At 38.4% G+C, this 14,206-nt stretch overlaps 1 protein-coding gene across 4 annotated transcripts in view; it reads right to left on the reverse strand.

Moving 5' to 3' along the window:
• The window catches only part of Aff2 (ALF transcription elongation factor 2), a 536,897-nt gene that overhangs the window by 93,436 nt on the left and 429,255 nt on the right, over positions 1 to 14,206 (reverse strand). For all 4 annotated transcript variants that reach the window (XM_085684655.2, XM_048457673.3, XM_085684654.2 and 1 more), the window contains exon 8: positions 12,839 to 12,876. In XM_085684655.2, the coding sequence (XP_085540781.1) occupies positions 12,839 to 12,876 (38 nt within the window). The remainder of the gene's footprint in view (positions 1 to 12,838; positions 12,877 to 14,206) is intronic.

The raw sequence follows: 14,206 nt of genomic DNA on the forward strand, positions 1-14,206 counted from the left end.
TCAAATTATTTGAGGGAGGGGTTCTTGGAAATTTGATCAACTTTTCCTAACTGTGAGGAAAGGCTCTGAAATCCTTTACATTCAATTGTAGCTATCCATACAGCATAAAGACCATTTATTTTATATAGCTGTTTAGTGAAATAATTTTTGCTGTCTTCTCATTAATTGACTTTAATCAGAGCTGATTGGAGATTGACTAGAGATTTATCAAGATCAATGTTGTGGGGGTTTCACTGTTAAGATATGAGTGGACAGGGTACACAGTCTGCCTCCCTGGTGTGGCACATTGGAGATTGCTGGTAATGGCCTATGCCATTCAGAGGGAATGGCACCTATGCGCTCCTTATTCCCAATGGGGGATGTGACAAGGGGTTTGCAATTCAGGAAATTATTTAGAATGTGACTGTAAAAGAAATACAGGAGATATTTTATGGTTTCATGATTAGGGTTTTCTGTACTTTCCACAGGACCTATGAAGGTAGCATGCTTACTTCAGGAATTCTCACTAGAGACTAGATAAGATTTATTAGAGCACTGGATTTTTCAAAATACCTATAGAGACAAGGCTTTTGAAATACAGACTTAATTTTCCCATTCAATATCCCATGATATATAATCCCAAGTAAGTATGCTCTTTGGCCAAGCATATTATGAAACTCTTTTTAAAAGAAATCTCAAGAGAACTGTCTACAGGATTTTTCTGACCATACATTATGTGAATATGTGCAGTAATGCCCACCTATGTGCTAAACCTCCATAGTGCTGTAATCTTCTTGTTCTAAAAAAGACAAACCCACAAGATTAATGTTAGTCAGAACCCAGTTGATAACCCATTGTCTGATCACTATGAATGAGACTGATGAATTCACTCCCATTCTTCATATTTGTGATAGGCATATATGCAAGAGCATTCAAAGTGAATCTCTGAAAACTTACATAAGGGATTGTTTGAGAGTATCAGCCCAACATACTTAGAGTCACACTTATCTCCAACATAATAGACCTCTTTAAACATATAATTATATGGGTTCTTGTTCTTCAATTCTCAAATATAGAATGTAGAAATGATGATTGGGAAATATACTCATGTGTGTGCACACAAACCAAATAGACCTCCTTAAAAGTATAATTATATGCATTCTTGTTTTCCAATTCTCAAATGTAAAATTTAGAAATGATGGATGAGGATGAGGATGTGAGTCTCTCTGTGTGTGTATGTCTGTTTAATAACAGTTGATATGCATACACACATATATACATACACACACACACATATATATACACACACAATGGTTTGAGCATACACGTGGTACTTCTAACTGGATTAAAATGATCTAGAATGAGCATACTTATGAAACAAGTTTTTAAGCTTTTGTTTTTATTAAAATATGAAGTACCATATAAATAACCTTGCTGAGATTTGGAGCAAGGAAGGACAAGTTCAGTTTTATATGTTAAGCTAATGTCAGCCCCAGGACTTGAACCCTAAGGTCAGTGTCTAAATGACTAAAGTACTAATTGATGGTTCATGTTCATCACAAGATAAGAGCTCTTGGGGTGAGTTTGCTTCGGGCCCACGGCAGGGGCCCTGCGAGGAAGAGCTCGGACTTTCCCCGACCCCATAGACTCCCAGGTCACCCTGCTCTGCTGGCTCCACCCTGCTAGCTCCCCCGCCAACCATCCCAGCTTCCAGCCAGAGGGCCATTGGAGGGGTGACTTTGCTTCAGGACCGCGGCAGGGGCCCGGCGAGGAGGAGCTCGGACTTTCCCCGACCCCATAGACTCCCAGGTCACCCTGCACTGCTGGCTCCACCCTGCTAAGCTCTCCTGCCTGCCATCCCAGCTTCCATCCAGGTACAAATTCCTATATTTCTCCCTTCCCACTGGGGCCATAAAATTTCCCTAGCTCAGCTGCCTTGTAGGCGCATCCCGGAAAGAGGGAGTGCCTGTGCTTCAATAGCCTGCCTGAGGAAAGGTAGGCATTCTATCAGTGAATTCCCTGCCCAACAAGGGAACCTGACCTGCTACCAGAAGTTCCAACAGAGAGCATTTGAACGAAGAGATGGGCAGACACCAAGGCAAGACCTCCTCCAACAATCTGTAAAACAACATGAAAACACCAGATCCTAAAGACCCTACAACAGAAGGACTTGAACACTCTAACCCAGAAGAAGTGGAAAAAAGTGCCATTATGAAAGCAATAGAGTCCCTTAAACAGGATATGAACAACTCCCTTAAAGAATTGGATGAGAAATATAACAAAAAGTTTGAAGAAATGAGTATAGAAATGGATGAGAAATATAACAGAAAGTTTGAAAAAATAAGTAAATCCGTGAATGATACACTGAGAAACCAAGAAAAAACAATCAAACAAGTAAAGGAAACAGTCCAAGAATTGAAAACTGAAATGGAGGCAATGAAGAAAACACAAAACGAGAACTGGCTGGATATGGAAAACCTAGGCAAACGAACGGAGACTACAGAATCAAGCATAACCAATAGAATACAAGAGATAGAAGAACGAATCTCAGATTCTGAAGATACCATAGAGAAAATAAATGCTCTGGTCAAAGAAAACGGAAAATCCAACAAATTCTCTTCACAAAACATTCAGGAAATCTGGGACACAATAAAAAAACCAAATCTAAGAATAATAGGGATTGAAGAAGGAGAAGAATTGCAGATCAAAGGCCCAGAGAATATATTTAACAAAATTATAGAAGAAAACTTTCCCAATCTAAAGAACGATATTCCTATGAAGGTTCAAGAAGCATACAGAATGCCGAATAGACTGGATCAAAAAAAACCTTCCCCTCGCCATATAATAATCAAAACACAAAACATTCAGATTAAAGAAAAAATATTAAGAGCTGCAAAGGAAAAAGGTCAAGTGACTTATAAAGGTAAACCTATCAGGCTTACACCAGACTTCTCTATGGAAACCATGAAAGCCAGAAGATCCTGGATAGAAGTACTGCAGAAACTAAGAGACCATGGATGCAAACCCAGACTACTATACCCAGCCAAGCTATCGTTCACTATCAATGGAGAAAACAAAATATTCCAGGATAAAAATAAATTTAAACAATTCGTAGCCACAAATCCAGCCTTACAGAAAGTAATAGAAGGATAATCGCAACCCAAGGAATCCAACATTGCCATCACTGCCTACAATAACCCAGACATCTAGCGACCCTTCACAACCACAACTCAAAGAAGAGAAACACACAAACTCTACTACACACACACACACACACAAAATAATGAACGGAATCAACAACCACTGGTCATTAATATCACTTAATATTAATGGACTCAACTCACCTATAAAAAGGCTCAGACTTAGAGACTGGATAAGAAAACAGGATCCAACATTCTGCTGTTTACAAGAAACACACCTCAACCACAAAGATAGACATCTACTCAGAGTAAAGGGTTGGGAAAAGGTTTTCCAAGCAAATGGACCTAAGAAACAAGCTGGGGTGGCCATTCTAATCTAACAAAATTGACTTCAAACTAAAATCAATCAGAAGAGATGGAGATGGACATTTCATACTCATAACAGGAACAATTAATCAGGAGGAAGTCTCAATCCTGAATATCTATGCCCCTAATATAAAAGCACACACTTATGTAAAAGAAAAACTTTTAGAACTCAAGGCAGTCATCAAACCACACACACTAATAGTAGGAGACTTCAACACACCTCTCTCACCAATGGACAGGTCAATCAAACAGAAACTCAACAGAGAAATAAGAGAATTGCTATAGGTAATGAATCAAATGGACTTAACAGATATCTATAGAACATTCTACCCAAAAAGGAAAGAATATACCTTCTTCTCTGCAGCTCATGGAACCTTCTCAAAAATTGACCACATACTCAGTAACAAAGCAAACTTACACAGATACAAAAAACTATTAGTAATCACCTGTGTCTTGTCGGATCACCACGGAATAAAGTTAGAATTCAATAACAATTCGAATACCAGAAAGCCTACAAACGCATGGAAGTTGAACAGTCAACTACTGAATCATCCCTGAGTCAAGGAAGAAATAAAGAAAGAAATTAAAGTCTTCCTTGAATTTAATGAAAATAAAGACACAACATACTCAAACCTATGGGACACAATGAAAGCAGTACTAAGAGGAAAGTTCATAGCACTAAGTGCCCAATTAAAGAAAACGGAGAAAGCATATATTGGACACTTAACAGCACACCTAAAAGCTCTGGAAAAAAAAGAAGCAGACTCTCCGAGGAGGAGTAGAAGATTGGAAATAATCAAACTGAGGGCTGAAATCAACAAAATAGAAACACAGAAAGCAATCGAAAAAATCAACGAAACTAAAAGTTGGTACTTGGAGAAAATCAACAAGATTGACAAACCCCTAGCCAAACTAATCAAACGGCAGAGAGAGAACACTCAAATTAATAAGATCAGAAATGAAAAGGGGGACATAACCACAGGCACAGAGAAAATTCAGAGAATCATTAGATCTTACTATGAAAGTTTATATGCCACAAAGTTGGAAAATGTAAAAGAAATGGACTTTTTTTAGATAAGTACCATATACCAAAGTTTAACCAAGAACAGGTGAACAATCTAAATAGACCTGTTAGTCGCGAAAAATTAGAAGCTGTTATCAAAAATCTCCCTACCAAAAAAAGCCCAGGACCAGATGGTTTCAATGCAGAATTCTACCAGAACTTCCAGGAAGAGCTAATACCTATACTCCTTAACGTATTCCACAATATAGAAACAGAAGAGTCATTGCCTAACTCCTTTTATGAAGCTACAGTTACCCTAATACCAAAACCACACAAAGACACAACCAAGAAAGAGAATTACAGGCCAATCTCACTCATGAACATCGACGCGAAAATTCTCAATAAAATACTGGCAAACCGAATCCAAGAACACATTAGAAAAATTATCCAATATGATCAAGTGGGCTTCATCCCAGAGATGCAGGGCTGGTTCAACATACGCAAATCTATCAATGTAATCCATCATATAAATAAACTGAAAGAAAAAACCATATGATCATTTCATTGGATGCTGAAAAAGCATTTGACAAAATTCAACACCCCTTTATGATAAAGGTAGTGGAGAGATTGGGTATACGAGGATCATACCTAAATATAATAAAAGCAATATATAGTAAGACTACAGCTAACATCAAATTGAATGGAAAGAAACTCAAAGCCATTCCACTAAAATCAGGAACACGACAAGGCTGTCCACTCTCTCCATACCTTTTCAATATAGTGCTTGAAGTTCTAGCAATAGTAATAAGACAACATAAGCGGATCAAGGGGATTCGAATTGGAAAGGATGAAGTTAAACTTTCGTTATTTGCAGACGATATGATAGTGTACATAAGTGACCCCAAAAACTGTACCAAAGAACTTCTACAATTGATAAACACCTTTAGTAATGTGGCTGGATACAAGATCAACTCCAAAAAATCGGTTGCCCTCCTATACACAAAGGATAAAGAAGCAGAGAGGGAAATCAGGGAAACATCACCTTTCATGATAGCCACAAATAGCATAAAATATCTTGGGGCAACTCTAACCAAGGAAGTGAAAGACCTAATTGACAAGAACTTTAAGTCCTTGAAGAAAGAAATTGAGGAGGATACCAGAAAATGGAAAGACCTCCCCTGCTCTTGGATTGGGAGAATCAACATAGTAAAAATGGCAATTCTACCAAAAGCAATCTATAGATTCAATGCAATTCTCATCAAAATTCCATCAAACTTCTTCACAGACCTTGAGAGAACAATAATCAAGTTTATATGGAAAAACAAAAATCCCGGGATAGCCAAAACAATCTTATACAGTAAAGGAACTTCTGGAGGCATTACCATCCCTGACTTCAAACTCTATTACAGAGCAACAGTATTGAAAACAGCTTGATATTGGCATAATAACAGAGAAGTCGACCTATGGAATCAAATAGAAGAACTGGGTATTAACCCACAAACGTATGAACACCTGATATTTGAAAAGGGAGCTAAAGGTATACAATGGAAGAAGGAAAGCATCTTTAACAAATGGTGCTGGCATAACTGGATGTCAACCTGTAGAAGAATGAAAATTGATCCATATCTATCGCCATGCACAAAACTCAGGTCCAAATGGATTAAAGACATCAACATTAATCCGTCCACTTTGAACCTGATAGAAGAGAAAGTGGGAAGTAGTCTACAAGATATAGTCACAGGAGACCAGTTCCTAAGCAGAACCCCAGGAGTGCAGATAATAAGAGAAGGAATGAATAAATGGGACCTACTGAAACTGAAGCTTCTGTAAAACAAAGGACACTGTCAGTAAGACAAAAAGGCTACCTTCCGACTGGGAGAAGATCTTCACAAACCCTTCATCAGACAAAGGTATGATCTCCAAAATATACAAACAACTCAAGAAACTAGACACTAAAACTCTAATTAACCCAATTAAAAAATGGGGTACTGAACTGAACAGAGAATTCACAACAGATGAACTCCGAATGGCCAAAAGGCACTTAAGGTCATGCTCAACCTCCTTAGCGATCAGGGAAATGCAAATCAAAACCACTTTGAGATATCATCTTACATCTGTCAGAATAGCCAAACTCAAAAACACCAATGATAGCCTATGCTGGAGAAGATGTGGAATGAGGGGAACACTCATCCATTGTTGGTGGGAATGCAAACTTGTGCAGCCACTGTGGAAATCAGTGTGGCGGTTTCTCAGGAAACTGGGAGTCAACCTCCCTCAGGACCCAGCAATTCCACTCTTGGGAGTATACCCAAGAGATGCCCTATCATACTACAAAAGCATTTGTTCAACTATGTTCATAGCAGCACTATTTGTAATAGCCAGAACCTGGAAACAACCTAGGTGCCCCTCAATAGAAGAATGGTTTAAAAAAGGTGTGGAACATATACACATAAGAGTTTTACTCAGCAGTAAAAAACAATGACATCTTGAATTTTGCATGCAAATGGATGGAAATAGAAAACGCTTTACTGAGTGAGGTAAGCCAGACCCAAAAAGAGGAATATGGTATATATTCACTCATATGTGGATTCTAACCATAATTAAAGGTCTTTGAGCCTATTATTCGTGATCCTAGAGAAGCTAAATAAGAAGGTGAACCTGATGAAAATCATGTAGCTATCTGCCTGGAGATTGGAAATAGACAAGAGTGCCAGGTAACCTCGGGTGCATGGGGGGGGTTGGAGGGTTGTTGGAAGGGGAGAGGGTTAGAGAGAAGGGAGTAGGGGAGGAATGGGGAAAGCTAGGTGGACTGGGATGGAGGGGGAGGGAGGAAGGATGGATATGGGATCAGGGAAGAATATATTTCAACTAAGGGAATCATTTTAGGGTTTACAGGAGACTTGATTATAAATGGGATCCCAGGTCCAAGGAGAGATCCCCAGATTGTTCTCTGGACAGAAGAGAGGGTGCCTGAAATGGCCTAGGCCCATAACCATACTGATGAATATTTTGCTTATCACCATAGAACCTTCATCTGGCGATGGATGGAGATAGAGACAGAGACCCACATGGGAACACTGGACTTAACTCCCTAGGTCCAAACGAGAAGCAGAAGGAAAGAGAACGTAAGCAAAGAAGGCAAGATCAGAGAGAACCTTCATCTGATGATGGTTGGCGATACAGACGGAGACCCATGTTGGAGCACCGGACTGAGCCCCCCAAGGTCCAAATGAGGAGCAGAAGGAGGAAGAAAATGAAAAAGGAAATAAGGACTGCGAGGGATGCGATCACCCACTGATACAAGGGGACAGATCTAATGAGAGTTTACCAAGGCCAGTTGGACTGGGACTGAACGAGGACGCAATCCAACCAGATTCTCTGAATGTGGCCGGATTCTCTGAATGTGGCTGTCCTGGAGTCTTTCTGAAAAGCCATTGACAATGGCACTGGGACTTGTTTCCTCTGCATATACTGGATTTTGCGGATCCAGTCCGTCTGGACACTCACCTTCCTGGAACTGGAGGGAGGGGGGAGGAACTTGAACTTCCCACAGGGCAGGAAACCCTGACTGCTCTTAGGGATGGAGGGGGAGTGGGGGGAGTGGGAAGGTGGTGGGAGGAGAGGCGGAAATGGAAACTTTTATAATTTAATAAAATTACTTAAAAAAAATTGAAAAAAAGATTAGAGCTCTTCAGTGCTGTTTGTCTCTACCATGCTAATTTCTCTTACTTTAGTTTTCAAATCTGCCCTTCACTGTCGACATTCCACCAATCAGCTGAACTCTTTCTTTCCCCTGCCCCACCTCAGGCCAGTATCTTAAACCAGTAGTATTTACACTCTTGATGCAAATGTTTCTACTTTGCCCTTTCTACCCCTGACTCCAACAATACTAGAACTCCTGAGAGCTTTTTCCTTGATTTATCACTTCCTGCATATCAGAGAAGTCCATCACATAGACTTTCTCTCTTCTATTTAGTTCTTTACAATAGGATTTTTATCACTGCTACTGGAGGCTCTGCTCCTCAAGGGTAAGCATAGTGTCAGATTTTCTTTTAGATCTCAGCATCTGCCACATTTCTTGGAACTCTGTAGGTCTTAAAGAAAAGTATCCATTGTAGAAATTAATGAGTAATATGCAAACAATGATCAGGAAAATCTTTCTAGCCATTTACCATTTTCAATAATGAAGCCACCATATCTACAAGACATATCAGTTCCCAAATAAAACTGTAATTCCATCATCCCAGCTGATTCTGACTATGATTTGTGAAAGACAGCCACCATGTTCTGCAATGTTGCTAAAGTGTAAATGCAGGAGAGAGAATTTTATGTTTTCCTCTCTCTTTTTATCCCTCAACAGATGTCAGCCTCAGTTAGATTCAAGTCAACTTATTAGTGCATGGATTTTAGCCAAAAGCAATTCACATTTCCAGAAGTATACTATCACATATGTCTTAATAACAGAAATGTAGATTTTCTTTTTTCAAAAATGTATATATGTAATAGGTCACATATGGTAGGAGAAATCTGTACATCTCTCAGTCGTTGTTGTTAGAATGACAACCTTGGGGATGATTTCTATAGCACTTTAATATACAAGTGAAAGGTTCTTCCCTAACACACTACAGAGCTCTGATTTTTATTGCACCTATCAAGTTCTGTTGCCACTGTACTTCCATTATACAGAGATTTCATCCAGGGATCTCTTGCCATGATTGTTGATCTCAGGAATCGTCAATGGAGTCTTACCCTAGAAGTGTATTTAATGGTAAAGGTCGTTAATATATATGGGGATATTATATGTTTACATTCCTCAGACACACACATATATGTATATGTATATATATATATAAATATATATATCCCCTTTTATATAGAATATCTACCAATGTTTACCATAGTGATGAAAAGAGCTTACACCTAGGAAAGTGTTGAAACTAAATTGAATGAGTGGCTGAGAAATGTATAGAGGTGAGCTTTTAAAGAGGAAATTGAGCAAATTTAGTGGACCTAGTCAATAATCTATTACCACCCTAGCAATTGTTCATGTAGCCTTAACTAGATTTAAAGATAACATAATTTCAGAAAACCCATATGATCTATGAAATGTCAAAGACTAGCAGTATTTGTAGGTGAATATTAATTGCTTATTAGGTATTATTGGCCTATCATGGATCACCTACTCATTGGATGGTCAAAGACAGTGAGTGAAGAGTGAGTGGCTTTGTTTGTAATAAGGACTAGTTGATATATCAGTCCCAGGAAATCCTGAGCACCCAATAATGGCTCAGTAAATGTCTATTCCATGTTTTAACATCTGCCAAACTAAAAGACTTGATAGTTTAACTTGTAGTGTCATGAAAAGTTGTTCTGTGTTTTTCTACCTGGCCAATTCAGTCAGGAGATACTGAACTTTTACTATATAGAGTTAAGGCCCATAGGAAGTAAGTGTGGCTCTATGTAGTATAGCCTTTGTTGTAACTATTGAACTCTCCCGTTACATCATCAAGTACTACAAATAATGTGCAAAGGAAGGAATGCATCTACATTACAATTACAATTTCACCTGTAGATACTGACATTGGAAATTCATGTTAATTTTCACATGTCATGAAATATCCTTATCATATTTTGCATTTTTCTAAACGTTTATCAAATTATACACAAAAGTACTCTATAAAAATCTCATCAAATGGTCAACTCTATGTTTATACTTCAGTTATAACTGATGCCACTAGACCTCAACTTTCCATTACACATGCATATAAACTTCCTAATTCATGTTCCAAAATTACAACCAAAAACTCATTCTAGATAGAGATCAAAAAGCAAGTACTAAGAGGAAAAGCAACTGGAAGGAAGGATAGCAATGTGGGAACATTTCTACACATGCCATAAGTAAGAATAATAGAGAGTAGATAAGGACACAGTTACAACATACCATTTCCTGTGACCTAATGGTGGCAACCTATTAGACCAGAACTAACAACTTTGTTAAGCCTCTAGGTAAGCCTTCCAGAAAGACCATTTTCTTAATTATATCTGATCTAATCCTTCATTCAGAATGTATAGCTCAATTTTTTACACTATTTGGGGATCCAGTGCACTATGTGCTACCAAAATTCATTGACAGGCATCAGAAATGGCAAGAGGGCCACCGTATACCAAACTTCGAAGACCTTTTGTTGTTCTTGAGCCTGACAGTGTAAATAAGTAAGGCTGTAGAGTTTCTGCCCTGGAACTATGCTTAGGAAGATGGCCTTCTTGAAGTGTCCATATAGCTATGGCTGTCAGCTATATTTGATATCATGATTCCAAGTACAACAAAGATACCCTAAACCAACACTGAATTATTTAATTAGAAGATATTTCCAAACACTTATCCTTAGTACTGATTATATTTTTTTTGAAAAAAAATGTGGTTAAGAGTAGGAAGATTCACAATACTTTGACCCTTTCACATGTTCTATCTCCTTTAAACAGCTTAAAGAGTCAAATATTAGGTAGAATCTGCATTGTGAAGTAATGAAAATCCATAAAAATGTATAATTTCAAGAAGGGTGAAATTGGGCTGGAGAGATTGCTCAGAGGTTAAAGCTTGAGCTATTCTTCCAGAGGTCCTGAGTAAATTCCCAGCAACCACATGGTGGCTTACAACCATCTATAATGAGACCTGGAGCCCTCTTCTGGAATGCAGGGGTATATACATGCAAACCGAACACCATATATCTAATAAATAAAATAAATTTCAAAAAAGGGGGAGGAATACATCTTTAAAAAGGAAGGGAAAATTTTTTTTGCAATGACCAGACAGAAAACTGGCATCATTTTCAGGTTATTAGATTAAAATGTAACGCAGTCAGCCCCACACAGAGACAACATGCTGTCCTGTGCATGTAATGATGAAGTTTGGACTAATTTCCTATAGGAATAAGTTGAAGTTGGGGAGCAAGTTGCCACATTAAGGGCAAGATTTATACACTCCTATTCTTTGCCCTACCCCATATGACCTGAAGCACATATGTATATGCAACCAAACTGGACAAAGCAATGTAGTCTGACTGTGGGAAAGAACATCACTAATGGACCACCCAGGGATTAAGCCCTGACCCTGCCTTCGTTAGCATCATCCTCTAATCCTCAGAACTGTCCTGGCACAGGCTCACAGTGGAAGAGTTGCCAGTGTAAACAGATGGAAAAGAAGCCAGGGTTCAGAGATGAGTCTAACCTCAACCAGACAAGATTAAAACTCAGCAACTAAACTGGCTTCCAGAGGATGAATACAACACATCCCAACTGTAGAGGGCCTTGCAAGAGCTATGGACTGAGAAGATTCTGTTGACTAAAAACATTAAAACATGTAAGCATAGTATACAGTGCTTTAGAAAATGTATCAGTTTAGATTTAAGGATATGCTAAACACCACCTGTATGTTCTGGAAAAGCCAGTTCTCTCACACTACAGAAACAACTTTTTTATTCTTGACATAGCTGATCCATTCTCCAAGAACTATAAAAAAAACAATGCACTTACTATTTCTGTATTTTGTACTAACTATAATGTAAGTTTTCTGGCATAAATTAACACATACTGTCTAGACATGTGATATTCCAAGACCTGTAATAACCGAGTAAACAGAGAAAGTCCTTCCTTGGCCATGTCACTGATAAAAATGGTATACATCATAACATTGCTATCAGGTGTCACAAAATCAAATGACAAGACAGTCATTCCTTTTCACTTAAAAATCTCTCTTCTAGAAAAGACAGGATATCTAATGTGTCCTATATTTAAAGTAACAGTGTGTGGCTTGTTACAATTTTTGTGTCTTACAAAATGGCTTAGTAACTGCTCTTTGTTAGCAACCCTCATTCAGTTGAATGGATTTTTATGAGCTTTTCATTAACAGAGTACTGAAGCCTTGATGGCAAGGTGCAAACCTCCCCACGTGGCTGAAGATCACTTGGCACATGTTCAGCCATTTATGTCTCTGTCGTAGGTTCAGGGTTTGCAATTAAAAATATAATCTTTTCAGCATGAGAAGAAAAAACTCAAAGGCTTGAAGTAGTATCCATTGAATATGATTATAATAGTATTTGGCAGCTATTCATGATGGCACATATTAATTTATGTATACTGTGTAAACTTGGGGCATTTCCTCATCAGGGACACATGGAAAACTAGAAGCTGGTCATTATTCATTGGATGGTATTTTTTCCCTGTGTTCTGTTTTGTCTCTAAATTGTCATGAATAAAGATAAATGCAAACTCCATGTCTTTTATGAACTCAATTTCCCCCATGCACAGAGTTCATTAGAATCAACAACTTAAACTACTAAAAATAACTTACTTCACAGGATTATTCTTAGGTTTTGCCTTTTCAACAGCCTGCAAATAGAGAGAAAAATGCAATTAGACAATATTAACAGGCATAGTCTTTGCAACTAGTAACCAAAACATCAAGCAGTAGAAAGTTAGCAAATGCTTTGTAGAAACTTTAGGAAAGAACTAAAACCAGCTCCCATGGATAAGCAGTGACATAGAAATCAACTTTCTTCCCCAGAGAAGGTATTTACTTGTCTAAGCACAGACAGGTATTGTTAGAGCACCTGGAAAAGTTCAGCAGGAGCCATGAAAGTGGCTCTTCAGGCACAAGCAGATCATCCCTTCTCTACCATTGAATCTAACTTTACACAATGTGGGCCTGATTAGATTGAAATGACAGAGGGGTATGCAAAACATGGTGGCTCCACGTCAGGGGATCATTAATATTAACATTCTTCCCAACACCGAACCACACCTATACCATGAGGGAAAGGACAAAAAGTTACCTCAAATTCCTTTGAGTAACAGACATTACAAAAGCACAAGGAATGCCCATATCCTGAGATTAATTTCCTCCCCTGAAACCTTTAGGAAAATACACACCAAATCTTAAAATGAGGACATTTTGGGACCACGTGGTCTGAGTCACCTTAGACATGGAGACTGGTTCCAGTTTATTGCTGAACCCATTGATCTGTGTACAGTCCATTTATCATTCATGAAAAGAGCTAGTGATCTTCACAGTGTATTAGAAGAAACAACTCTGATCATCTGTCAACAGCCCTCTTATTTCTGTTTCCCTCTCCACAGGGATTTCATCTTCTTCGATTGTTCTGGAATTAAAATGTTGCTAAGCAACACAGCTGGGGGCTCTGATGGCAGAATGGCTACAGTCTATCAAACTGTTTAAGCACCTGGAGGGCTTGAATGATGATTTTTTTTCCATATATCTGTAGAATAATCATGTAATCAGAAACAAACTTGCACTCTGCTAGATTTTCTCAGGCTATCAGAATATCATTTAATATGGAGAGCAATGAAGCAGCAGTCTGACCACCTTCAGGCTTGTTCAGACACTTTTAAACAATATCCATTAGGGGACCTAGTTTGTGAATCTTGAAGTGGGAAGAGTCTAAGGGGAGGAGAACAGTGCTGTAAATTAGAATACCGAGGCAATCATTTCCAACAGTGCCGCTCTCACACTGTACTTGACATTGTAGCTAATCATCAGTGAGATTCAATATGTTGAACTCAGCTATGCCAAAACCATGCATTCAATAGCCATATACAGTTTCCAACTTTCAAACATTACTGTTGAAAATCTAAGCTTGTCTTACTTATTAAGTCTCGGGATCTGTCATTAGATAAACATCTGCTAATATTGGACACTTAC

The sequence above is a fragment of the Myodes glareolus genome, chromosome X (genome assembly GCF_982192425.1).
Source record: "Myodes glareolus chromosome X, mMyoGla1.1, whole genome shotgun sequence".
Lineage (NCBI taxonomy): Eukaryota > Metazoa > Chordata > Mammalia > Rodentia > Cricetidae > Myodes > Myodes glareolus.